This window comes from Kogia breviceps, chromosome 17, assembly GCF_026419965.1.
Source record: "Kogia breviceps isolate mKogBre1 chromosome 17, mKogBre1 haplotype 1, whole genome shotgun sequence".
Lineage (NCBI taxonomy): Eukaryota > Metazoa > Chordata > Mammalia > Artiodactyla > Physeteridae > Kogia > Kogia breviceps.
The window spans coordinates 64,059,689-64,087,401 of record NC_081326.1 but is presented as its reverse complement, the minus strand read 5'-3'; the positions used below and the strand labels follow the sequence as shown (position 1 = coordinate 64,087,401).

Genomic DNA, 27,713 nt, shown 5'->3' with positions numbered 1-27,713 from the left:
TATTAAGTATCTTGTTATAACCTATCATGGAAAAGACTCTGAAAACAAATATATATATATATACATAACTGAATCACTTTGCTGTACACCTAAAACTAACACAACATTGTAAATCAACTATATACTTCAATTAAAAAATAAATGGAAAAGAAAACAAAAGAAAGAGAGAGAGGAAAAGGCCATGTGAAGATGGAGGTAGAGACGAGTGATGCAGCCAATAAGCCCAGTATACCTGGAGCCTCCAGAAGCTGGAAGAGCCGAGGAAGGATTCTTAGAGCCCTGCTGGAACTTTGACTTTGGACTTCTGGCCTCCAGAACAGCGAGAGAATCAATATCTGTTGTTTTAAGCCACCACATTTGTAATAATTTGTTACAGCAGCCCTAGGAAACGAATACATGGGGTGATGCAGGTTCCCAGGGTTTGGGAAGGAGGAAACACCCTGCTTTCAGCCTGCAGACCCAGACGGGGCAAAGCTGCAGGGAGAAAGCTCTCACTCACTCGGGCCAGGCCCTGCCTCTGGCTAAAAAAACAGTCGCCAGTGTGTTGCCACATGAGGATTAGTCAAATCATGATGAGCTCTGACTTCCCCTGAGCAATCGGGTCAGGCTGGAGACTGAGGCCTCCAGAGGGGCGAGCGGAGTCGTTGCCCGGTCAGCCAGAGAGGGAGAGAGCATCAGATATACCTCCCAGAAAAAGCTGAGCTCCGTGGGAACCTGCGAGAAACCCAACCAGGCTCACGGGTGGCACACCCCAAACACGAACCAGTCCGGCCACCCGCCCTACGCACCGCACTCTACACGGTGAGCTCAGCGCCTCTTCGGCCACAAAGCTCTCTAAGGGGTAACCCTGCCGGGGCCAAGGTGAGCCTCGCCAAGCACTCTCTAGACTGTCTCATGGGCTCCAGCCGGTGGGGGTGAGGTGAAAGGCAGGCAAGCTCGTCCCCTCCTCAGAGGCTGGGGGGGCTCCGTGTGGCAGCAAACTCAGGAGCTTTGGAGTCTAATGAGCCGGGGTTCAAATTCCAGCACCACCTCGTAATAGCCCCGTGTCTCTGGATAACTTCAGTCATTTCACTCAGCCTCAGTTTTCTCATCTCTAAAGTGGGGACGATGAGACCCACATCGCAGGATTGTTTAGAAAATTAAACGAGCTGTCATATGCCAAGTGCCTAGCGTGTAGCGGCTGTTTCGATCACTTGGCAAACGCGGGTTGAGCACCAATTGTGTGCCAGCTGCTGGTGAACAAGCGGGTCGCTGCCGTGATGGAGCAACCCAATAACGAGGCAGACACAGCCCGGCGTGGGAAGGCTCTGACTGGAGGGTCAGGGGGTCAAGAGGAATCCCAGGGGAAGTTGAGTTAGAATCACATTTCTGTTGTGCCAGAAAGATTCAGGAATCAGCTCGAGGTCATAGGGCAAGTAGTGGCCAGGTCAGCACTCAGACCCATGCGTCAGACTTCCACCAGCTGCCACCTCTGCTCCGGGCCTGGCAGTCTCTGAGGTCCAGGTGTGCAGGATTGGACCAGCTCTACGTCAGAGAGTCAGCCCACCTGGAGTATCACCCTCAGGCCTCCACCCTGAGCGCCGGGCATCTGACCCACTGTGACGCCCCACTGGCCCCTGACCAAGGCCCTGGGACTCCGTGTGATAGAGACACCCCGGTTTGTTTATCCATTCACCTGTGGGCGGATAGTTGGGTTGTTTCCAGTTTGTGGTGATTACCAGTATAGTTGCTATGAATATTTGTGGACAAGTCTCTGTGTGGGCCCATGTTTTCATTTTTCTTGAGCAAATTCCTAGGAGGAGAAAGACTGGATAGCGGTAGGTATGATTGAACTTTGTAAGAAATGGCTAAACTGTTTTCCAGAGTGGTTGCACCGTTTATGGTCTCACGTGTATGAAAGGTCTAGCTGCTCCACTTCCCTGACAACACTTAGTCAGTCTTTTTAATTTTAGCTACTGTCTTGGTCCACTCAGGCTGCCATAACAAAATACCACAGACTGGGTGTCTTAAACAACAGAAGTTTATTTTCTTACACTTCTGGAGGTTGGAAGTCTGAGATCAAGGTGCCAGCATGGACCAGTTCCAGTAAGGACTCTCTTCTTGGCTTGCAGACAGCTACCTTCTCACTGTGTCCTCAAACATCAGAGAGAGAGTGAGAGAGAGACAGAGAGAACAAGAGAGCGAGCCCTGGTCTCTTCACCCCTTTATAAGGGCCCCAGTCCCATCATGGGGGCTCCACCCTCAAGACTTCACCTAACTTTAATCACCTCTCGAAGGCCCCATTTCCAAATACCATCACATTGGAGGTCAGGACTTCAACATATGAATTTGTGGGAGACGCAAACATTAGTCCATGACAACCATTCTAATATATGAGTCATGGTATCGTACTGTGGTTTTAAATTGCATTTCTCTGATGATTAATGATATTGTGCATCTTTCAAACCTGCTCACTTGTCATCTGTTTATTGTATTTGGCAATAAAAGATCTGTTCAAATCTTCTGCCCATTTTTTAATACTTGTTTGTTTTCTTATTACCGAGTTTTGAGAGTTCTTTATATATTCCGGATACAAGTCCTTTATCAGATACATGATTTGCAAATATTTTTTCCAAGTCTGTGGCTTAGCTTACCATTCTCTTAATAGTGTCTTTTAAAAAGCAGAAGTTTTAAAATTTTGATGAAGTTCAATTTATCCACTTATTTAATGGGTTATACTTTTGAGGTCGCAATTAAGAAATCTTTGCCTCACACAAGGACACAAAGGTTTTCTCCCATGTTTTTTATTCTAAAAATTTTATTGTTTTAGGTTTCACATTTAGACCTATGATCCATTCTGAGTTAAAATTTGTGTATGGCACAAGGTATGGTCCAAAGTTCATTTTTTATCGTATGGACATCCAGTTGTCCTGGAACCATTTATTTAAAAGACTTTCTCCATAGAACTGCATTTGCACCCTTGCTTTTTAAAAAAAATTTAGTTATTCATCTATGTGTAGGTCTGTTTATGGATTCTCTTTTTGTTCCATTGATCTATTTGTCTATCATTAGGCCAATACCACCCTGTCCTGACTACTGTAACTTTATAATAGAACTTGAAATCAGGGAGTATTAGTCCTCCAACTTTGCTCTTTTTCAAAATTGTTTGGGTCTTCTAGGTCCTTTGCGTTTCCATATGAATTTTAGCTTGTCAATTTCTCTAAAAGAAAAAGGATGTGGTGGGACTTTGTACCAAGTCATTGCTCAAGAAATTTTTCAGGATTTCAGTCTTGACTCTTCACACTACAATAGTGCTTCCTGGTTTACTAGGCTCTTTCATGCCCTCAACTGAACTCTCTCAACAAGCCTGTGACCCAGGCAGGTGTAGCTGGTGTACAATTAGGAAAACTGAGGCTCAAAGGCAAAGAGCGGTCACATTGCTAACAGGTGGCAAATAGGCAAATATGGCAAATAGGCATTTTTTTAAAAAAATAAATTTGATTTATTTATTTTTGGCTGCATTGGGTCTTCGTTGCTGCACATGGGCTTTCTCTAGTTGCGGCGAGCAGGGGCTACTCTTTGAGGTGCGCGGGCTTCTCACTGCGGTGGCTTTTTTAATTGCAGAGCACGGGCTCTAGGCACACGGGCTTCAGTAGTTGTGGTTCATGGGCTCTTAAGAGCTCAGGCTCAGTAGTTGTGGCACACAGGCTTAGTTGCTCCACGGCATATGGGATCTTCCTAGACCAGGGCTCGATCCTGTGTCCCCTGCATTGGCAGGTAGATTCTTAGCCACTGCACCACCAGGGAAGTCCAGCAAATAGGCTTTTAATGCATAATGTCAAACTCCAAATCTACAGCTCTCTGTACCTAGCCACCTCTGAGTAGGGTCTCCAATATATTCTTAGTACTCCAGAGTTTAAGAAACTAGACAAAAAGGAGCACTCACTGTTTTGGTACTTTTTTTAAAAAATGAGTTTCAGATGTTGGTGCCGTCCGTGCAAATGTATTTCTGTTGCCCTATTCTGAACTCTTTCCTCTGACTCTCCTAAACTGTGGGTGTCAGTCTGAATAGGAAAACCGTATGTCTTTGTTCCCTTTTAACTTTCTTTCTTGGCAAGAACACAGCGCCATAAAGGAAAAGGGAGAGGAAATGGGGATACATCACAGAAGGAGGGATTCCAGTTTGAAGTAAGGAAGAACTTCCAGATGGTGAAGGCTGCCGATCACTGGATAGAAATGCCAAAAAAAAAAAAAGAGAGAGAGAGAGAGAACTTTTCCAGCTTGGAAATCCTAGGGGCCACATGGCCCCAGGGAGTAGTGATGGCCTGGACCCTCTCTGTCCTCAAAGGCCACTAAAAGTCAGTTGTGTGGCCCTCTGAACGCCTTCTCCCAGGTACACAATGACAGTCCCATGGGTTTCCAGGCCAGCCCACACTGCTGGTGGGACCCCTCATGGAATTGAGGCACCGTGTATGTAACAGTTCAGAGATGCAGGTTTTGCTTTGCGTCAGGTTCCCTGCAGTTTCTGAGACAGAGATTTGCATATGGGGAGGCTGCGGGGAGCACTCTTGGGAACCACATCTGTGGGGCGGGGGACGAAGGAAGCACATTGGACAGAGGGAGATGAGTAATGCACCTGCAACGAAGGCTCTGGATCTGGGGTGGCCTTAAAAAGTTGGCCCCTTTGTGATCCCCTGTCAACCAGCAGCCCTGGGGTAGGCAGCGAGCCTCAGCTCTGCAGCTCGAGCTCCTGGCAGCTGGGGAAACAAATGCCTTGGTCCTGGAGGGGCCTGCGGCTGGTGTACCACACAGTCACCAAGGTCTAAGTTTGTTCTGGAATCCATCTTCCTTGGTTCTTCAGCATTTCGTGGAATAAGACCTCTGAAGTTCCAACTTAGAACAGCAGGAACACCTCTCCAGAAGCCCTTTCTGAGGCCACAAGTCCATCATCGCCCCCTCCCCCCAGGAAGGGTGGAGTAAAAATTACATCAATGCCTAAATATCACCACCTAGACACTCTCCTGGGCCCTTCACAAGACTCATCTGCGCCCACTTGGATGCATGCCTCACCCCGCTGCTAGGACAGGGACCTTTCAAGCTCTGCCTGCTCAGGACCTCGGCAGGCGCTGGCCTGAAGTAAAGCTCAGTTCTCGGCTCACAGAGCTACTCCCCATGGCTTAGTTTCTTCTCTCTCTCTCACTGTTTTTTCACTAGATTTTTTCTGAGCTTTTGCTTCCATTGTCACTAATCTCAGGGCTCCTCTTGATATTGATGAAAGACAAGATAATTCTGAACTCTGTAATTTCCTTCATGTCACCCATAGCGATTAAGAAAATCCCTTGGCAGGTTTGTGGACAAGATACAGTACCCAGGGGGTCTGTATCCGTGGATGGAACCAACCAAAGAGTGAAAATATTTGGGGAAAAAGAGTTCTAGAAAGTTCTAAAAAGCAAAACTTGAATTTGCCACACTGGCAACTATTTACATAGCATTTACATGGTATTTACAACTATTTACATCGTATTTATATTTACATTGTATTAGGTATTATAAGTAATCTAGAGATGGTTGAAAGTATATGGGAGGATGTGCGTAGGTCATATGCAAATACTGTACCATACTATATAAGAGACTTGAGCATCCTCAGATTCTGGTATTCCCGGGGGTTCTGGAACCAGTCCTCCCCGACCCCATCCCCCATACTGAGGGAATGTAATTGATTAACCACCCCAGGAAGGACCCACCCCGTCTCCACTCCCCCACTGGAGAAGACTGTGCTTCTTTCTCCACCCACACTGTCAGGAAGCTTCTGGAGGAGAAAGGAGATGCCCCTCCAAAGTATGCTACCCCAAAGGGCTAAGTTTTACCTGAGACCTAGAGGGGGTTGGTCCTGATAGAGTTCCCAAGGGAGCCTGGAGGCCCTGCGGGAGGAGACATTTTCCTGCTTTCCTGTGCTCCTTTCACAAATACCCTGCCGTATGGCAGCACAAGAGCCTGCTCTGAAGGAACCCACAGTCTAGCGCATCCCTGTGTCCAAGCTGGGATGGGGACTGCACAGGCTGCAGGGGGAAACCAAAGACAAAGTACTGCACGCAGACTCCGGTGGGGCGGGGGCGGGGGGAGGTTTACAGGGCCGGAGAGGCTTCGTGGAGGAGAGAACAGCTGGGCTGAGAGCTGGAGGAGGAGGAGGAGGAGCTGCTAGCAGGTGAAAAGGAGGGGTGGTGAGGGCACAAGGAAGGGTCCAGGCTAACAGAGCAGCACCCGCACAGACCACAGCCAGGTGAGGGCCTGGGAGCTTCGGGGAAGGCGGAGCTTTCTGTCTGGCAGAGTGATGGGGAAAGCCATAGACTGATGGGACGGAATAGATGGAACGGGCCTGAGGGAAACAGCTGGTGCTGAGACAAAGCTTTCTGGGAGGCAGCACGCAGCTCCCACACACAAACCCCAGTGGGCCTGGAGGTCCAGGGCTGCAGCAGCAGCAGCATTGCTGCAGGGGTGGGGGTCTCCCTCGCTGGACCACGCTTCCCTCACACCAGCATCCGCGTGGCTAGGGCTTCCTCACCTCTCCCCTGTCTTTACCTAAACAGCACGTTCTCCCGTGGCCTGTCCTAATTACCGTATTTGCAGCTTCTACACTTTCCCTGGTCTTGCTCTGTTTTTCTCCTCGGCCCTTGTCATCATTCACACACTATGCATTTTGCTCCTCTGCCTGTTTATTGCCCAGCTCCCTCACTTCTTGTCTGTTTTGTTCACAGCCTAGATGTTGGGCGCATAGAAGGTACTCAATAAAGATTTATGGGATGAAAACTGCTCATAATGGCTCCTATTTATCGAGCACTTATAACGTGCCATGCTCCACCTTCACACTTTACATACATTCCCTTATTTATCCTCACAGACACCTCCCCCCCATTTTACAGATGTGCAAACTGAGGCCAAGGACCATAAAGAAACTTGCTCCAAGCACACATCTAGTCAATGGCAGAGCTGGGATTCAGAATCTTAGATTGCGGATCTGCAACTGCTACTGCTGGGTTCCCTCGGCAGACGGCTTTCGCATTTCCAAGAACAGATGATATCTAAGAAGGGTGTGTGCTTTTACATCCCTCATCGCGTGCACACACGCATAGTTCAGAAAACAAATTTCGACAACTGCATGTTCAAATTCAGAGGGCAGATTTGCAAATCCAAAGCGGTAGTGTTGGCTAAGTCCTTGGCATGAGCCTTCAACCCTCGGACGTTGGTCAAGAATTTTTCGGTAAATCTGTTGGGTGGAACTCCTGTGGGGTGGTTCCCAGGCTACCCAGGGGAGCTCGTTAACTCCTGCATCCCTCCCAGAGTTTCAGGCTCTGCCTCGGCGCCAAGAGTCCAGATGGGAGGCTGCCTGCGGGGGAACTGACAGAAAAAGCGTTCTTTCTCCCTAAGAAACAGTCTCACAGCCATGGCCATGCCCGTGTCTTATCTGAGCTGTGAATAAACAACAAGGACAGAGAACAGTACCCTGACTCATTTCACCCTTTCAACCTCTGCTCAAGGGTGTGAGGGGTTCTTGTCCTGTTATCTCACAGGTGCTGGCTGAGAGGTCAGGGACTTTTGCCAAATGCCAACGCCAGGCTTGGGGCCCTGGACGGGGACTCAGCCCAGGACATAAGCCCCCAAGCCCCTGTGTGTCCCCTGGAAGGTGTAGGCCAAGCTGGTGTCTGTTGGGAGGTTCAAGCGCATCTCCTGCAAAGCTCCTGGGTCTGAGAAGGGAGGGGTCAGATTTTATCTGTGCTCCCTCACCACTTCCCCCCTAAGCCAAAGCCCAAGCTTTGAGTGGCTCTCAGTTGGTTTCCCTGGGGGAGAAAAGGATGACACAAATGACTGTTTTTCATTTCCCAGACCCCACCCAGTGCACTTTTAAGATGTGGAAATTTTATTAAATCCCTGGGCACAGCTTCTTTTTTACATGTTCTGTGGTTTAACTGTCCCTGGGTCTTTTTGCTTATGGTTTGAACTTTTTTCCCTCCCTCTTTAAACCTGAGGGTTTTCTTTCTCCGCTTTTTTTTTTTTTTTTAAATAAATTAATTTATTTATTTATTTAGGCTGTGTTTGGTCTTCGTTTCTGTGCGAGGGCTTTCTCCAGTTGCGGCGAGCAGGGGCCACACTTCATCGCGGTGCGCGGGCCTCTCCCTGTCGCGGCCTCTCTTGTTGCGGAGCACAGGCTCCAGAAGCGCAGGCTCAGCAGTTGTGGTGCACGGGCTCTAGAGGGCAGGCTCAGTAGTTGTGGAGCACAGACTTAGTTGTTCTGCGGCATGTGGGGTCTTCCCGGACCGGGGCACGAACCCGTGTCCCCTGCACTGGCAGGCGGACTCTCAACCCCTGCGCCACCAGGGAAGCCTCTCCGCTGTCTCTTAACTGCACCAAGTGCTAACATCCCTAGTATTTGCTACAGGCCTTGCATACTCGGACAGTAAATACGTACTGACCCGCGTCCAGTGGCTCCCTCCGCGGGCTCGAGTCCCCGGTAGGAGTCTGGGCTCCCATCCGCCGACCTCCCCTCACCCCTGCCCCCCGGGACCACAGGGGGCATTCGCTCCTGCTGGTACCCACGACCTTTGCTTCCTCCCGTCCAGCCAAATTGTCCCTTCCTCATGGCCCAAGGTGAGTCTCCCTGGTCCACAAAGTCTCTTCTGACCACGGATGGCCACAGGGCTTTGCCACTCCTCTTACATCCAGAAGGGCTGTGTCTGCCTCACCGAGCTGGTGGCACAATTCGACTCTAGAATTATCCTTGAAAAAAGACGTAATGAATTATAAAGACATGAATGTTTATTTTAGAAAAGTGAACTACCCCACCCTCAAACCTGGTCCAAACCCCCCAATCCCAGCCCCCCAGGGAACCCATTATAAATTTGGTTGGTACTTTGCATTATTTAATTTTCATGCATATGCACACGCATTCAAATGAACTGTCTTAAAAGCAGGAACAGAAGCTGAGGCAGGCTTCCCTGTGTTCCCCAAGCATCCAGCCGGGCTTCGGCCATTAGTGCTTAATTCCTTCTACATGCACTGTCCCCCTGGCTCTGGACAGCCAGCCCCAAGAGCAGGGGGTAAGACCTCCTTTTCACAGGTGAAGATACAGAGACACAGAAGACTTCAGGGAGTCACCTGAGGTCACAGAGCTAGTGAGAAAGAGAGTGAAATTGGAACTGGTGTCTTCTGACAAGCCCAGCTGTTCTGGGAAAAACGCTGAAGGATGCTTGACTTCCCTAAACCTCACTCCCCGAGTGCCCTGCTCTGCAGAGCTGAGGTTAGCAAAAAACATGTTGCAATCCCTCTTCGCTCCGGGGGCAGCCAAGCCGGGGTTCTCATCTGTGACTTGCTACGGGCCCTGGGTGGCAGAGTCCCTTTCACGCCTCTGGTTCAGTGTCCACCTGGGGGAACCATCAACCGTCAGCCAGCTGTCGCCTCACCTTTAGCTCGGTGCGACGTGAAGCTTGTTTTCTTTGGCTGGTATGAAACAGTCACCTCTGACATGTGGTGAGATGCAGGACGTTGCCTCCAAGGCAAACCCGGATCCACAGGAAAAACAGATTTGTAGAATGCAAGTGCTCTAGGGTGCCAAGAGCTGGCTTCTCCCTACGGAGCTTCCACAGCTGGCAGGGATGTCACCTGCCTTCAGGAAACAGATGGGATGTGTGGGTAAGCTCCTGGTTACTGACTCGGGGGAGAGGCAGGAATGCCTGGCTCAGCGCTGGGGGTGTGGACCAGACCAGGCAGCCCCAGGGGCCCAGAAAGCCCTGTTCCTGGGCTCACGCTTCTCATGTGAAACTCACATCTGTGGGTCAGCACAAAGCTGGTCCCGGGCCGTGTTCCTGCAGTGCCTGCTGAAATCTCAACCACAGTGGGTGGGCGGGCACGTCTTGATGATTAATTGCCAGAGCTTCATAGTGGTATCAATGTCCTCTCAAGGGACTTGATTTCAACGCTGGCAGCCTGTGGAGGGTGGTTCTTAAGAGAACCCTGGTGAGTGTGGGAAGGCTCTGGGCCCTGGCCTGGGCCCCTAGCCCCGCTCTGTGCAAGAGTTTCCCAGAGGGCCACTTGGGATGATTGTAGCTGCTTCAAGATACCTATTTCTGTTATTTCAAGAATTACCTACTTATTTTAATATGTTTTAAAAGATACTTAGCACATCAAACCCGCAATTTCATGTATACTGTAACTTAGGAGGAGGCCAAACATTTTTTTAAAGTTGGCTTGATTAAAGTAAAAAATTAAGCAAATGATAGTACAGGTTATGAGAATGTGGCAAAACTAATGGAGAAGCTTGAACAGTTGGCGTTTGGGAAACACTACTTTCTGGGTGAATCCGATATTCATGCCAAGCATACGGACCAAGCCTAGATCCACAGGAGGGGATGGTTAGAGATTTCTCTCTCTGGAACCACATTAGTCCCTTTCCAAGCTTTCAACGTGTATGAAAGCTAGATTGGTAAGGGAAAGCGAGTAAGACGGTTTTTTGGTTTGTTTTGGTTTAATTGAGACTTTACAGTATATGGGGCCCTGGGGGATAGAGGTGAACAGCTGCCACCAAGTGGAGTAATTAAAAATAGTCTGTGGGGCTTCCCTGGTGGCGCAGTGGTTGAGAATCCGCCTGCCAATGCAGGGGACGCGGGTTCGTGCCCCGGTCCGGGAAGATCCCACATGCCGCGGAGCGGCTGGGCCCGTGAGCCATGGCCGCTGAGCCTGCGCATCCGGAGCCTGTGCTCCGCAGCAGGAGAGGCCACAAGAGTGAGAGGCCCGCATACCACAAAAAAAAAAAAAAAAAAAAAAGTCTGTGTAGTGAAATCTGAAATGGCAGGGAGGGTGTGACGCATAGAATCAGGATGAAGTGGGTCATCGAGCTTTCAACTCGGCAGATGATTTTTTTTTTTTTGAAAGTAAAGAAAGAAAAAGATGTACAACTCTTTGTATTTACCCGTGGTCTTTTTTTTTGAGCTTTTGACGTAAGAATGTGGTGTTTAGATAGCTGTAGCTCTACTGTGTATACATATGTCATTCTGTTTGGCTTTATTAACCCAACATGGATTCATCTGGGCCTTTCCTTATATGTCAGATGCCCACAGTCCTCACGAGAAGTGTGAATCACAATCAGCTGGAGAACTTGTTAAAACGCAGATCCCTGGGCCTGCCTCCCCGGATTCCGACTCAGTCGTCGTCTGCATTTTTAACAAGCTCTTCAAATCCCTGGATGAAGGTGTTCCTGGACCTCCCTTTGAGAAACCTTGAAGCTTGGGGAATATACATGGTCCAGAGGTGGAGTCCACCCTCAGAACCCAGTCGAAGGAGGGAGATGAGACACCACAATAAGTCACAAGGTGGAAGGTACCCAGTGCAGCTGGAGAGCATGAGATAAAGTGCAAGGAAGCTCTCACCACCATCTCCAACGCCCAGGGGTGCTGAATCCTGGCCCTCTCTTCTGAGAAGTTTCCACGCTTTTGCTGGGTTGTATTCCAACCAACCTTGCATTACATATTCATAGTACTACTTCTGCCTCTAGCAGAAGAGTCATTTCAGTGATGTCGGAGCTTATCCTTCATTTTGGTGAAGGGTAGTGGGGAGGAAAACACTCACTTGTCTTGGATAGAAATCAGATTCGGGTGGCAAGAACCGGGCGCTCTTCTGAAGCTGTATGGAGGTGACAGGCAGCCTGAAACAGATACAGCCTCCCAATACCCCACCCTCTGATGCTTACCAACAGAATCAAGAAAGAGGTCCTGAAGGCTCCTTTGAAGGAACTTAGAGATCTTGTGAGAGGCTGAGGCAAGACCAAGAGCTGGGACCTCCTCGCACAATATCTGATTCATCACCACCCACCTCCCCTCCTTGAGGGCCCATGGCCTAATAAAAGGGAGTTAGACCCAAGTGTTCGAAGACTCCAGGGACGCCATCTGAGAGGATCTGAACCACTAAGGCTGGTTCCCTCAGGGACTTCACACACTTACTTCGCGGTTTGGCCCAGGACTTGGTCTACCTTCACCCAGCAGTCCTTTCCTGTCAAACCATAGCCCTGACACAGGGGAATGTGCTTTGGGGGTTCTGGTTCCAACCCCGGCCCCATCACTCACAAGCTCAGAGACCTGAGAAAAGATTTCATCGTTGGTCATCAGTTTCCTTATCTGAATCCAGGGCACTTGGGAGGATTAATGGGATAATGTATGTGAAATGTGTCAGATGAACTCTGACAGATGCTACCTACCATGGGTCTAGGAGAAACTTTATCTTCATTAATTTATGCATACTCCTTCTTATTTAATCTTCCAAGGACATAGAGAACATTCTTCTTTTTTCCATGTCCTCTTTACTAATCAGTGAGCATCTGTGAGGTGCCAAGGCTCCGTGTTAGGGGCTGGAGATGTGTGAATACAGCACACCCCGCCAGAGGATGCCCCAGAACTGTGGGAGAGGGCCACAACAGAGACAGGTACAAGTGTCCGCAGGCCTGTAGACCTTCACCGTGCCCTGGACTCCTGGGTGGTTGAGTGAAGTGTTCCACCCCTGTTTAGAACAATGCTTTTGAAAGCACACGATTGAAACCAATAATACTGAAATATAGTTATGGAACCATTTTGAAAAATGAATTTGTGATCTAGTAGATATGGTTCTCTTTTAACACAGTAAATGAGATCTAGCAGATTTAGTAAGTACTGTGTTTTATTTCTTCACTTTTCTGCTTCCTATCTGTCTTCCTTCCTTTGGGGGCTCCAAATACATGTGTGCTAGTCTGCTTGATGCTGTCCCTCAGCTCACGGATGCTCTGTTTACTGTTTTCTGTGACCTTTTCCTCCTTGTGTTTCCATTGAATAGTTTCTATTGCTGTATCTTCAACCCCACTAATCTTTTCTACTACAGTGTCTAATCTGCTGTTAATCCCACCCAGTGTAATTTTCACTGCAGATATATTCTTCTTTTATTTCTAGGAATTTGATTTAGTCATTTCTTTTTTTTTTTTTTGCGGTAGGTGGGCCTCTCACTGTTGTGGCCTCTCCTCTTGCGGAGCACAGGCTCCAGATGCACAGGCTCAGCAGCCATGGCTCACGGGCCTAGCCGCTCCGTGGCATGTGGGATCTTCCCGGACCGGGGCTCAAACCCGTGTCCCCTGCATCGGCAGGCGGACTCTCAACCACTGTGCCACCAGGGAAGCCCTAGTCATTTCTTTTTAAATTATATTCAGCTGGGCCTCTGATTCTTTTTTTTTTTTTTTTTTAAACCCCACATTTGTTTATTTATTTATTTTTGGCTGTGTTGGGTCTTCGTTTCTGTGCGAGGGCTTTCTCCAGTTGTGGCAAGCGGGGGCCTCTCTTCATCGCAGCGCACGGGCCTCTCACTATCGCAGCCTCTCTTGTTGCGGAGCACAGGCTCCAGATGTGCAGGCTCAGTAGTTGTGGCTGACGGGCCTAGTTGCTCCGCGGCATGTGGGATCCTCCCAGACCAGGGCTCGAACCCGTGCCCCCTGCATTAGCAGGCAGATTCTCAACTACCGCGCCACCAGGGAAGCCCCTGATTGAGTCATTTTTATATCTTCCACGTCTCTCCACAACATTCTGTGCTTTCCTCTACCTTTTTAAAACACACGGAGTATATTTTTTGATAGCTCTTTTAATGTCCTTGTCTACTAATTCTATTATCTGTGTCATTTCTGGGTCTATTTCTATTGAATAATTTCGTTCCTCATTACGGATCATATTTTCCTGCTTCATTGCATGCCTGTAACTTTTTCATTGGATACCAGACATTGTGAATTTGACGTTGCTGGGTGCTGGATTTTTTATTTCTTTTATATTCTTTTAAATATCTTTGAGCCTTTTTCTGGACACTGTTAATCGGAGACAGTTCAATCTTTTTGATCAGATGTCAACAACCTGCAGTCCAGGGACCAAATCTGGCTTCCCTTTCTGTTTTTGTATGGCTCATGAGCTAAGAATGGTTTTTATGTTTTGAAATGGTTGGAAAAAATCAAAAGAATCTTTTGTGATGTGAAAATTTTATTAAATTAAATTTTCAGTGTCTATAAATAAAGTTTTATTGGCACACAGCCACTAGCATTCATTTCTGTACTGTCTGTGGCTGCTTTCGTGCTACCATGGCAGAGTTGAGTGATTGCAACAGAGACCAAGTGATCTGCAAAGCTGAGAGTATTTACTGTCTGGCCCTTCACACAAAAAGTTGCCTACCCTTGCTTTTGAGGCTTGCTTATAAGCACTGTTAAGCAGATAAATGCATCCTTTAGTCCAGGGCTAACTTTGCCCCACTTTGGCTGGTGGGAGAAGGAACATCTTAGGACTGTGTGAGCTCTGGTTTTTGTTCCTGCTGATCCTCTGGGAGGTTCTTTCCCAGCCTCAGGTAGTTTCCTCACAGGCACGAGCTGATGAGGACTCAGCTGAAGACTCCAGGGGGACCCTCTGCAGGTCTCCAGAGCTCAATCTCTGAGCAGCTCTCTGCTCTCTAGCTCTCTGCTCTGTGACTTCTAGCTTCTTGGCCTCCCTGATCTTCCACTCTGTCTCCTCAACTCAGACAGACCTCCGGGCTCCAGCTAGGTCTCTCTTCCTCTATGGAAGCCTGGGAACTCTTTAGGCAGGAAGCAAGGGCAGCATCCAATGTCTGAAAACCACAATTTCATACATATTTCGTTCAGGTTTTTAGTCGTTAAAGGTGGGAGGTAAATCCAATTTCTGTTAGTCCATCATTGCCAGAAGCAAACTAAGTACTGTATTTTAAAAGAAGAGATGAGTATAAATTTACCGTTACAGCAACAAGAATGCTATGTGAAAATGTCATTTTTATTGGTCATGAAGTCACAGATATTTCTAATTCTACTGGAGTTCATTGCCTGCATTCGTAATCGTAGGGAATCAAATTCCGATTAGAGGTTAGTAAAAGTAAAGATGTCCTTTTTCTCCCTGTACTAATTTGTAAACCTTCTGAATTTTATTCACAGTCTCCTGGAGACCCATGTTTTCCTGGATAAGAGCTCTCGTGCTGAGATGCTAACAGTAATTTTTTTCTTCAGAGACCAAAGAACTTTTAATTGGCCCTCTTATGGAGCTTATTGTCAATTGTCCTTGCAATAGTTCAAAAAGTCCCATGTTTTGTGTAAAACAGAAGCCTCAGTTTTTTTTTTTTTCTCTGTGGGCAAAAACATCGCAGTGCCTTCCGGCATAGCATCCATGTTTCATCATCCGGAGCCTCGTCTGTGCTGATCTCTGGACTCGTCCGTGTCGCTGCGTTCCTTGTGAACTCTGGGGACCATTATCAGCTCAGGGCCTACGCAGAGCCTGACGGCCAGCGTCTTCCCTGACTCTGAACGACCGCTTTTCCCGTACGTTCCAGCAGCCTTCTGACTTCTTTCTTAACAGCACTGCACTTCCGGTTTGTATTCTGGTTATGCCGGAGGATGGTCCTTGGGCTGCGCTTCCTTTTGTAAGTGTGTCTTGCTTTTTCTTTTTGTTTTAAAACAAATTCTGTATTTGTTCATGAAAAAAAATCCCCACGGAATGTTCCTTTTAGTGGCCATAAATGCTTATGGTCTTGTTGTAAGTCTGGGTCATTCTGCCAAGAGTAAATGATTACGGGGTCGTTTTGGGGGACTCAGTTTCATCCTTCCCAATGGCCGGATGAACAGAGAAAGGAACTAGCCAGGGTTTTCACTCCATTACACTTAAAAAAATAATAAAAGTAGCTAATTAGCACTATTGATTACTATTAGTGATCACTGCGGATAAAATGAATGGACAATTGGGAGATTAAGACATAGAAATAGGTAAAAGCAAGTCCCTTATTGTTATCAGTCCTATTTAATCTTATCCTCTCATTAACCCTTAACAGATTTTTTGTTTAAGTAATTGCTTCTTTTTTCTTGGATTTCTTGAGGCTTGAACAGGACTCTTTTTTATTTCACGTTAATCTTTAAGATGCAAAATCGATTCTCAGAATATTGATAGAGATGTGGTTACCAGCTGAACTGGGGGCATCAATGGCTGTTACAGCCGTCCCGTCTTTTCAAATGACCAGGAGGAAAGGCCTCCCCTCCCTCTCCTGTAAAGCAGTGCCCCCCCCCAGCTGATTTATATCATTTATACCCCATAAAATTCACCTGGTTTAAGTGTTGGATTCAATGACTTTTACTAAATCTAGAGTTGTGTGATCCTCACCACAATCCGGTTTTAGAACATTGCCTTCACCCCAAAGCAATTCCATCCTCACCTCCAGCCTCAGGCCACCGATAATCTACTTTCTGTCTTTAGAGAGCTATCTTTTCTGGACATTGCATGTAAGTGGACTCATACAATATTTGATCTTTGTGACTGGATCCTTTCACCAGCATCATGTCCAACACCATGTTACAAGCACTGACGCTTTATTCCTTTTCGTAACCACATAGTACATTCCGCTTGTATAGACCCACCGCTTCTGTTTAGCCACTCACCAGTTGGATAACTGGATCGTTTCCACTTTTTTTGCTATTATAAAGCATGTTCCTTATGAACATTTACACACAAGGCTTTGTGTGAACATAGTTTTGACTTCTCTCGGGTAGATACCCAGGACTGGAATTGATGGGTTGTGTGGTGAATTCATGTTTAACGTTTTTTTTTAAAGCCAAACTTTTCAGTGACTGCACCAATTTGCATTTCCACCAGCAACATATGAGAGTTCCTGTTCCCACTCAGATTCAACTGCCTTCTTTTCAGAATAGTTACCCCCTCCACAAAGTTTGACACAAGCTAGAAGGCAGATTTCCAAAACAGAACCGATTCCCAGTACCACTAGGTCATCCACCCTCAGGGTTTATCCCCCATATCCCAATCAGAAGGTTCCACAAACTTTTGATTAACTTCTTTTGAATCTTGTGACCTGATTTACTAAAACACAATTTTTACTTATTCAATAATTTTCCTGTGTTTCCTTCCTTTGTGCTACTGTCCCTCATACATGGCACTCATATAACCCTTTATGCAATTTATTTTTTTACATATCTGTCTACCCCAACTAGACAAGAAGCGCTCTGGAAGGAATATTTTTGTATCCATCGTGACTAACACAAAACATGGCATAAGGTGGGCCTTAAAAAGTGTTTGCTGAATAAATACTTAAAGATGCAACATACACATTGGGTTCAAATATACTCTTGATTTCCAAGTCAGCTTGTTTTCCTTCAAAAGGGCCATATACTTTGCATAGGACTGATTCACTGAAGAGGAATCTTAGGGTTTAAGAAAACCTCGGCAAGAAGTCCAAATCTTTTCGTTTATGTGACAAATCTGAGGGCTGGGTCAGTAAAGTGACTTGCCGGGCCATCTGCATGTGCTGGTTAGGGATATGCCATCACTTCTGGAAGAAACCCTGCCATGAAGACAGCAGGTGAACTGAAGTGTTGGGGAGACAGAAGTGGGGCTGGTCTGTGGGTAGAATCCTGAAGGCCAGGCCTGAAGTTCATTCGGTAGGAAAGGATATAGAATTACCCAGTCAGTATGCTAGTAGATTAACATGGGAGGGGGCAGATGTGAGGTGGGAGACCAGCTGGAAGGCTAGAAAACAGTCTAAGTGAGAAGCCAGGAGGGAGGGCCTGGACTTGGTGGGGTGTTTGCAGAGGGGAGGAGCACTGGGCTATGCAAAATGCACCAATGACTGGAAAATGGTTCCCGCCCCCCCCCCCCCCCCCCCCCCCGGGAAATGGCGGTCTCAGGAGCAGAAATAAGGAAGATGGGATAGAAGTGCAGGTCTGCTGATCATTTATGCATCCTCTACGGCCCTGGGGCAGGGAGCCCAGTGGGTGAGAGCACTCCCTCTGTACTCACGGTTCCATCCCAATATAAGCTCTACCACCACCACTCACAAGCCAGTGACCTCAGGCCAATGACTTAATGACTCCAAGCCTCAGTTTCCTCATCTGTAAAATGGGGCGATAACGCTTCCCTCTAGGGTGGTAGGGAGCATTCACGTAGGTGATATGTTTAAGGCACTTAGACCTGAGCCTGGTGTGTGGCCAGCGATCAGTTCCCAGTGGCCTCGGTTCCCCCAGTCCTGTAATCTCTCTGTCCTCACAGAAAACTTGAGTTGAGGCATATTCGGTTGGGAGCAGTGCTTCCCGCAAGAGTTGCTTCAAACTGGGCACTCCATGTTTGAACTTCTATATAAGGTGAGAAAGAAATCATCTTATTGTTTGGAGTTTGCGGTAATGTTTTAAACTTACTCAATTGGAAATTTCTTAAAGGAACTAGCAATTTTTAAAAAATGCCATGTTCACACAATTATCCAAGTCCTAAACCAGTCATCCGAAAGAAATGATTTAGCTACAATATCTGGTGCAGTTTTCAAATGTCACTCATGGGGCCTTGGGTGATCTCAGATAAGACTGGGGCTGCCCTGGGGAAAAGGGGATGGAACTCCCACCTCCTCTTTGACTAGAACTTCTCCCCTTTCAGCTGTCATATTATTATTGGGTTTCTCAGTAAGACAAATACGATTTCATTTGAAGAAAAGGATTCACTTTTTTTGAAAACTCTTGTAATGGCAATTTAACAAATATACCCCATTGATAATGAAAACCAAATGGTGATTCTTCAAAGATAAAAATAAGTTTTATATAAAACTTCAAATTCATTAATTGCCTGGACAAGTATATGTTTCTGGAGACTAAAGAAGGAAAAACGTCACAGGATACAAATACCTTTTCCGTAGTAGAATGGTGTTTGCATTTTTCTAACCAATATCAGTGTCCACACCAATATTCCGGAGTTCTCTTTAGAAAGAGTAGGGGAAAATGCAAATCCAACCTTGGGCAAGCATTTCGTGCTTGTCCCTGTCTGTTTAGGAAACAAATTATTTCACAAAAGAACCACATTCCATGAAAAGTATGTTTGTTCTGGCTTAAACATAATCATTTCCTCTGGAAGTCTGATTCAAGTAAAGCATCTTAAGAAACTCAAAATTACTTAGTCTGTAGACAACTGAATGTCATACTCCTTTCTGAATTTCATGAAAGTGTTTTCAAAATTAATTGTGCCATCTTAGACTATGCTTTGAAACTCAAATGTGTTATTTCATGGCCTTTACTGCCTATTAGATATCAAATCCAGTTACTTCCTGCATTTTAGTGAACTTGTTTTCTGCACAAACATGTATATGCTTGTGTATTTACAAAAGGTTCCTTTTTTTTTTTTTTTTTTTTTTTTTGCGGTACGCGGGCCTCTCACTGTCGCGGCCTCTCCCTTTGCAGAGCACAGGCTCCGGACGCGCAGGCTCAGCGGCCATGGCTCACGGGCCCAGCCGCTCCGCGCCACGTGGGATCCTCCCGGACCGGGGCACGAACCCGTGTCCCCTGCATCAGCAGGCGGACTCTCAACCACTGCGCCACCATGGAAGCCCAAAAGGTTCCATTTTAAAATGTGGGCTTTGAGTATATTTTTCGATTCTAAATATATCGATAGGGAGGAGGAGAGCATACGATTAAGAATCCAGACCCTGGGACCAGATGATCTAAATTCCCATCGCAGCTCAGCCACTTACTAGCTCTGTGACTTTCCACGGGTCACTTCACTTCTCGGTGCCTCGTTTAGTGGGAACGACAAAGTGGGAATAATAACTGTACCTCTCTCATCAGGCTGTGAAAATTATAGGAGTTAATATATATGTAAAGTGCTTCGAATAGCACCCGGTATACAGTAAGTGCTCAATAAATGTTAGCCATTATTAGTGATTCTTGGTTTCCTACTGTAGTCAGGGTATGCTCCGTTAGGTTTAATGGATTATTCTAGTTGATAAAAGCCTGCTATGGAGACTATGAATCGATTAGCACTTTTTATACAAATGGAATATAAATCAATGGTATTCAATTTAAAGACCCTGCTGGTCATAAGTCTACAGACTTTCGGGGCGGAAGGGACAGTACAGAACATTCTTATTCAATATCTTTATTTCCTGGCTGAAGACCCCCCAGCCCACGGGGCTGAAGCCACTTACCGAAAGCCACGGAGCAAGGCAGAGAACAGCCAGGATGTGGTTGCTTCCGATGACGCTTCAGGATCTCAGAAAGCTGCAGCAGTTTCCATTATGGCATCAATTACCATCACACTGATAAAGCCGGCTACTGGAGCATTCTGTGCCCATCAGAATGACAAAAGCATTTACATATTTGGAACTGTCAATATACAAAGTAAATATAGGTAAGGAAGCTGGCTTTGCTTTACACCCTCATGCGATTCTTTACTATCCTGATAGAAAATGCTTGCAGCTGGGGGTGTTTCTATGTGTTTGCATTTCAAACATGCCTTGCAGAGACATTTTTTCTGTTAAAACTATAATAAAAAACAGTCTGAAGGAGTAGAATTAGAGAAGCCGGGCACCACCCGGGCTTTACCACTGGAAGCATTTACACCTCGGGAGGCACACAGATAGGACACACGCAGATAATCAAAGTTTTATTTAAAATTGCAGAACACAAAAATAAACAATATAATATGCTTGAATGTTTACTGTAACATAGAAAAAGGCTTTCAAATACACTAAAACCTTCAATTTTACCCCAAAGTATGCTCTGCAGCCAGTCGAAGTGTTTTGACAAGCATCGCTCTCTACAGATGGCTGGGGTAGGAGGTAGGCTGCGGAGTTCCCTGCAGGCAGGTGGCTCTCTTCCTAGTCAGACTGACGATGTTTTTTCTTGTTGTGGCTCTCAATCGCCCTTCTCAGCACCTCATCCTGGATGAGATCAGACATTCTCACATCTGTGTGGCTACAGCCAATTTTGGGGCAACTGTGAGGGATGAGAAAATCAACTCAGGCCACTTCACCTTAATGCCTTCAGCATAAACTTCTTTCACATGTAAGAATTTAAGTGAGGGCATTTTTTTTTTTAATTGAATGAAAGATTCTTTAAATTCTATAGTGTTTTACAATTTTCAGAAGTTTCACACAGGTGATTTCATGTAATCCCATAATAACCCCTCTTTTTCTTCTCACCCCTATCTTGCCCCTCCCCCTCCCTCTCCCCACCATAGCCACGAGTTTGTTCTCTGTATCTGTGAGTTGGCTTCTTTGTTGTTTTATTTAGTTTGTTGTATTTTTTAGATTCCACAGGTAAGTGATATCATACAGTATCTGTTTTTCTCTGACTTATTTCACTTAGCGTAACGTCCTCCAAGTCCATCCATGTTGCTACAAATGGCAAAATTTCATTCTTCTTTTATGGCTGAGTAGTGTTTAAGTGAGGTCATTTTACCAACAAAAGAGCACACTTAAAAAATCAGGACCGATGTGCCCTCATACATTTGTTCACCGGGTGCGCGCCTGAGCCAGGGCCTGTCCAGCACCGGGGGCAAGGCAATGCCCACTTCACAGCGCTCACTTTGCAGTGGGGGAGACGGATCTTTGCTAACTCAACCGCACGGATGCTTGCTGTGAGTTCATGTGGCATTAAGTGCTACAAAGGCTAAAAAGCAGGGTCAAGGGAGAGAGTGAGCTGAGGGGCTTATCTAGAGGGGGTCAGGGCAAGGCTCACTGGGAGGTCTTATCTAGAACAAGGGCTGCTTGAGGCTCGGGCTGGGGCAGCAGCACGTGTAGAAGTCGAGGAGATAGCCGCTTGGTGCCCGAGCAGGGTCAGTGTGGCTGCAATGCCCAGCGCAAGAGGGAGGGCATTTGGAGATTTGGTTGGAGGGCGTGTGGGGCTTTGGATTTTATTTTAAATATGAAAATAATGGAGGGGCGGAGATAGGGGAGGGATGGGATTTGGCTTAACGTTTAGAAAACATGGCTCTGGCTGTTTACTACAGAACACAGGCAGAGGGGAAGCAGGGGAGAGACGGGGGTTGTGCAGCAGCCAGCAGGGTGAGGGCAGCTTGGATGAGGGTGTAGCAGTGAGCAGCTGTGGGATACAACCGGAAACAGAACCTACGGGACTTGCTGATGGACCCGACGTGGAGGGTAAAGGAAAGAGCCGAGCTTTGCGCAGAGTCTGGCCCGAGCCCAAGGGGACTGGTGGTACCCTTCATCTCCATGGAAACAACTGGAAAACCGGGCTGGGATGGAGCCAGGCAGGAGTCCTGGGTGCTACATGTTCCCTCTGAAATGCCCACTAGTCCTCCCAGTGGAGAGACTGAGTGGGCCGATGGGGACTCAGGGGAAAAGCTGTGGCTGAAGAAATCAGTGGGTGAGTCATGGTTCTGTTGAGATGTGGTCTCCTCTGAAGGCAGTGGGCTGGATGAAGTCACCTGATTTCTTCGCAACATGAACCAGACTCTGGTAGAGTGCCCAGTTTTGGAGTCAAGCCAACCTAGGTCTGAATTCTAACTCCAATGCCTACTTGCTTATTATGAGACCACCGGCGACTCACTTTACCTTTTGGAGCCTCTGTGTCCTCAGGTTTACAATAGGGGCAGAATCCCAGTTTCACAGGGCTCCGGGCCACACAGTGCTCAACAACTTTCATTCCCTTCACCGTCTCCTATGACTACCTCCAGTCTCCTGATGAAAGCTGCTCATCTGTCTATAGATTGCATACCTCCAACACAGACGGGCGCACGTTTGTGCATTCATTTGACCCCCTTATGTGATTGGCCCTGTGCTAGTTCTAAGCACCCAGCTGTAAAATACAAATATAGGTTCCTGCCCCACACAGAGCTCTGGCCCAGTGATCTGAGACAACCCTCCAAAAAGCACAGATCAGAAATAACAAATTCAAGACAAAAGCTATAAACCAGAAGGGGAAGAAAGCGGATCATGGGACCTCTCATTTGTCCAGCAGTAGAAAGCTCAACAGTCCAACACAAGAGTGAAACTTTTTCTTGGCCTTGATTTCTGGACCAAGGCATCTTTATATTAGAGGAGCATTAATCAATGTAATGAATAATATGCTTGCTGACAATATTTATATTTAAAATACTGAAATGTGTCCTGTATGGTTGGGGACATGTGTTAAAGTGTGATTAAAGAAAGGCCATCATACGAAAGACGATGGGGGGGTGGGATTTGGCCCAGATACGATGATTTGGCTTTGCGTTAGGGGAAGGACTGGAGGTGCTTGAGAAGTGCTTTACTCTGGTTTAAAACACCCTGCTGTCTCAAAGTGAATTCTTTCTCTCACTATGAAAGTAAATAGGGTGAGATTATGAAAAGGATGTGGACACTTTCCTGACTTCAGCAAAGGCATTTTTCGTCACTTCAACTTCCACGACATGGAAATGCAGCCTGAAGTCGGTGGCTGAGATGACCCTCAGTTAATGCTTGTCAACCCACTGATCATTCACACCGACCGCCAGGCTGTAGTCCCCCCCACTTCACAGAACAAAGTCTTGAACACCAATAGTCAGACAGTGAACAAACTGTTTTAGGGAAGTGGAGGGTGAGGTGGGGAGGACTTCCTGATGACATCAGTGGTTTTAGTCAGTAAATGAGAGCATTTAGTCAGTAAATGAGAATGTGTGGTGGGATTGACCACACGAGTGAGCTGCAGAGCTGGCCTGCCCCTCATCCCAGGGCCACCCGTGTCAGACAAAGAGGTCTGAGCTCTGCCCAGGGGACAGAGGCATTAACCCAAAAGCCCTCCCAACGGGAGCCAGACGGCCTCAAGACACAACTACAGGCTCAAGGGTGAAGAAGACCTGGGCTCAAGCCTCCTGGGCTGTGACACTCTGGTCAACTGATGTCATTAACGGGCCTCAGTTTCTTCCTCTAGGAAGGCAGAGCATAGGGCTGCGGTGAGAACGAGTAGGGTGCGTGCGACAGCGGTCCAGGAACTCACGCAGGTGCTCGATAAGCTGGTTCCTGCTCTAGGACACAACTTCTGTTCTCTAGAACCTTGTGGAGAAGAGCCGGGCCCACCTACAATGCTGGCAGGAGGCAGGCGTCCTGGGAGCACGGGGGCGGGGCACCTTGCGCAGCACAAACGGGGGTCCCAGGAAGGCTTCCCAGAGGAGAGGTCGATGCAGGAGAACCTTGTTTCTCACCCCGTCTCAAATAAACAAACACAAGTTTCTAAACTAAAGAGGACAAGACAAGGTCATAATGACATGAGACCGAATCAGGGCACTCCTCTTCTGGAGCAAGAAAGAACACTCTACAAACATTAGTGCATTCATCCCCACAGACATCCTGGTGAGCAAGATAGGCGTGGCGACACCCAGTCTGAAGCTCTCGAGTCATTGCTGTGCAAGAGTCAGACCTACAGGCCTGGAAGGAGAGGCTGGGTCCTGAAACGGGGTCACTGACAGGACAGAACATTCCACTGCAGCAGTGGGCAAGCATGTAAGTGTCTGCTGAGCGAAGGGGCCGAGTCTTAGGGGGTCCCAGAGGCTCTGGGGACTCTAGGCCTCAGCATCAGCTCAAAAGTACAGGATTCTGGGTCTGACGAGCTCCTCCTGGATCTGGGCCCCAAGAATTCCAAAGTCCAGCCCAGCTCTAGAAAGCAGGTCTGGAAATGTGAGTGGGATGGATTCCCATCATACCTAAACACAGAGTGTAACTCTATCCTACATCCTCTGAGTCTAAAATAATGTGTCACTAAGCAGTGAGGTAAGTAATACAAACATGAACAGTCTTGACCTCAATAACCCGACTGCTATTTGTTCAGAGCGCTGTAGTCCAAAAAGAGCTTTCTCATAAGTGCTTTGTTTCTCCACTGCCAAGAAATTTGCTGGTCCAGACCTAGACTGGAATTCTCCACTGCTCCTTTGATCCTGAAATTCTGTGAGATGGCGCTATTTCCATTTTACAGATGGGGACACTAAGGCTCTGAGAGGTTAATGGACTTGTTGGTAAATGGTTAAAATAGGGCCTCCAGGCGCAATGCTGGAGCTCTGCTATTCAACGACACTTTTCTGTTCAACTTAACTCTGCTCTCCGTGCTATTAAACGTGACTGTTTGTTAATATAGCCTCTGTTCTTAAACAAAAAAGGAAAGAAATGACTATGGATAATAGGAAATATCTTATTAATATGAAAATCATAAGGCAGCTTTATTAGTAAGATAATAAACAGCCTGATTATTAAGAGATGTGTTTTAAGAAATTATTCTAACTATTGTATTTAGTTAGGGCTAAAGTCTCAACAATGGAGACTTTAAAATGGAGTCAGCGCCAGTAACACAATGTACCTGGAACTCCTGTCTGACAAAACATAGTTGGAACCAACAAGGAGGAAAAACTGAGATTTCTCAGACTGGATGTGTCATAGACATTTTTAAACACAGGGAAGCCAGAACTGCTCATCGCCCTACATGCGTCCTGGGAAACAACACTAATCCGTGTTCAGTCAGGAACCTCTGGGGTAGGTTTTGAAGAGGCCCTGGATTCTAACCTGTTGCCAAATACAATGTGCCTCGTCCTCAAGATGCTGTCTCTCCTGCACCGGCTCCTGTGACACTCAACTCACTCATCTCCCATCCCTTCTCTCCGGGCTACGTCTCAGACTGCTTTGTGGGAGTCTTCTTCCTTTGACTGCCCTTTCAAAACGGCAGAATGCTTTTTCGTGGGTCTACGTTAGGTGCTGGGGGAACACGGTAAGCAGAGCAGAGCTAGATCCTGGCCTCGCCTTGCTCGGAGCCAGGCCCAGGTCCCGTCCTTGGGGGCTCTCAGCTGGCTGTCGCATCTGGTCCAGAGCTGTACCTGTGCTGGTCTGACTCCTCTGTATCAATAACCTTACAGTCAACATCTCAAATGTGGGTACATTTTCTGTGCCTCCTGGATACTTCCAGATGGCTGTATTGCTAGGACCTCAAACTTAGCATGACCCAAACTGTGCCTCTTATAATCCTTCCTAAATGTGTTCCCCTTGCGATCTCTCTGTCGGCTAATGACACCGCCACCCTTCTAGATACCCAGTTTAGAAATGTCAGTCTTCCTTCCACTTGCTCCCTTCAACTTCCGGCTGCCAAATCCTGTCCATCGTACCTCCACGATCGTGTTCCTCCTCATTTCCTTCCACCTATGTCTCCTGCCTCAATCTCAGCTCTCATTATCTATAACCTAATCTACTGCAAAAGCACCTGAACTGACATCTTCGCCTCACGCCTTTATTCATCCATCTCTTGAACTGCTGCTGGAGTAACTTCCTAAAACCCAGGTTGACTCGCCTTATTCCCTCAAAACCCTGCAATGTTCTCTCATGCCTACAGAATAATGGTGGCAAGAATGATGAGGAGGAGAATGATGACGGGATAAAGTTTACTGATCACGTGACAGGTGCTTTAAGTGCTCTACATATATCTTATTCAAACTTCAAACATACCAATGAGGCAATTACAACTATTATCATCAATTTATAGATGAGGAAACTAATGAAGTCATGACATTTGACACCCTCTACAATGAGTACAGAATAGAGAGAGAATTTACACACACCATTCCCCTCTTGCTATTGTCCAGAGCATCCTTCTAATCACTGGCTTAACATGTAATAACTGTCGCCGTACCTACTATCCCCCAAGTGGAACAGACTCTGAATAGGGCAAGCCTCTTGGCTAGAAAGAGTCTTCTTCACCATTCTCTGAAATCCTTCTCATTTTTCAAGGCCCAGCAAAAAGAGTACCTTCGCTGTAATCCTTCCAGACTTCCTCCACTTGGACTTAACTGTTCTTACTAAGCTATGAGAACCTGCAGTTTGCAGAATCTGCACCCAAGTTATAGAAGTATGACGGAAAAATACCCACCTTTTCCAAATGCCGGTGCTACTCAAGTGCTTCCAAACATCATTGACAATTCAAAAAAGGCAAAGGACATTAGAAAGTCAAAGTATGTAATCAAGGAGATGCATTTAAATGTGAGCCTGCTCTGGGAGTTGCTCCCAGCCATCCTGGGACTTGGGAGAAATGTGCTTTTGTATCAGTGCCTGCCCTTTTCAAATGTGACTCAAGGAGAATGTCACAAACTTTAAGGAAGAAGAGCTGTGACACAGAACTATCTGGGAATACCTATTCTTAGCAATTATGTCAAGAAATTAAAATTTTGTTTTTCAGAGAATAAACATAGAAAAATGTTAGGAGAAAAAGAAGGCTTAGAAGTCCAGAAACAAAGAAAATTACACTCACAAGGGAAAATGAAAGGTTCCTTAGGGAAATATGGTATCTCAGTTGTAAGCTGGAAAGTCAAAACAGATAAAAATGTGCTCAAACAATATCGATTCTGTAATCATTAGACAGTTCTTCTAGAATAAATAGGGCAAACTACTTGACTGAATGACCATCAAGATATCTGCAGTTTCAAATGCCCTATCTTTAAGTCCACACCCAGATGAGGAGTGGTGGGGAATTCCAGTTCTAGGTCTGGACCAGCAAATTTCTGGGCGATGGAGAAGCAAGCCACACATCAAAGGGACTGTTATCACAAGTCCATTGAGAACTGGTCACACCTGCAATTCCATTCCTTCGACAAATCTGTGATAAAAGCACAAGAAATGCCAATCAAGTCAAAGCTAGGCTAGCCAACTCAGGCTTCTAGGTTATTACAGAAACAGAGCCATGGTCCTCCAGGGTTGGAGCATGTGTGCATGTAAGTTTGTGTGTGTGTGTGTGTGTGTGTGTGTGTGTGTGTGTGTGAGTGAGAGAGAAAGGGGTAGAAATATATATATAAAAGAAAGATTCTCTAAACATTACAATTAAAAATTTTTTTCTCGGGCTTCCCTGGTGGCGCAGTGGTTAAGAGTCCGCCGGCCGATGCAGGGGACACGGGTTCGTGCCCCGGTCCGGTAAGATCCCACATGCCGCG

The 27,713-nt window shown here is 46.8% G+C and overlaps 1 protein-coding gene across 4 annotated transcripts in view; it reads right to left on the bottom strand.

The window, feature by feature from the left end:
- Window positions 1-20,428: 20,428 nt before the first annotated feature.
- The window catches only part of NSMCE2 (NSE2 (MMS21) homolog, SMC5-SMC6 complex SUMO ligase), a 221,352-nt gene continuing 214,067 nt past the window's right edge, over window positions 20,429-27,713 (bottom strand). For 2 of the 4 annotated variants that reach the window (XM_059043179.2, XM_067017870.1), the window contains one exon: window positions 20,429-20,773. In XM_059043179.2, coding sequence (XP_058899162.1) covers window positions 20,656-20,773 — 118 coding nt within the window. In that variant the 3' untranslated portion in view covers window positions 20,429-20,655. Of the gene's footprint in view, window positions 20,774-26,199; window positions 27,383-27,713 lie in introns of those variants that run through there. The other 2 variants (XM_067017871.1, XM_067017872.1) reach the window with 2 other exon arrangements.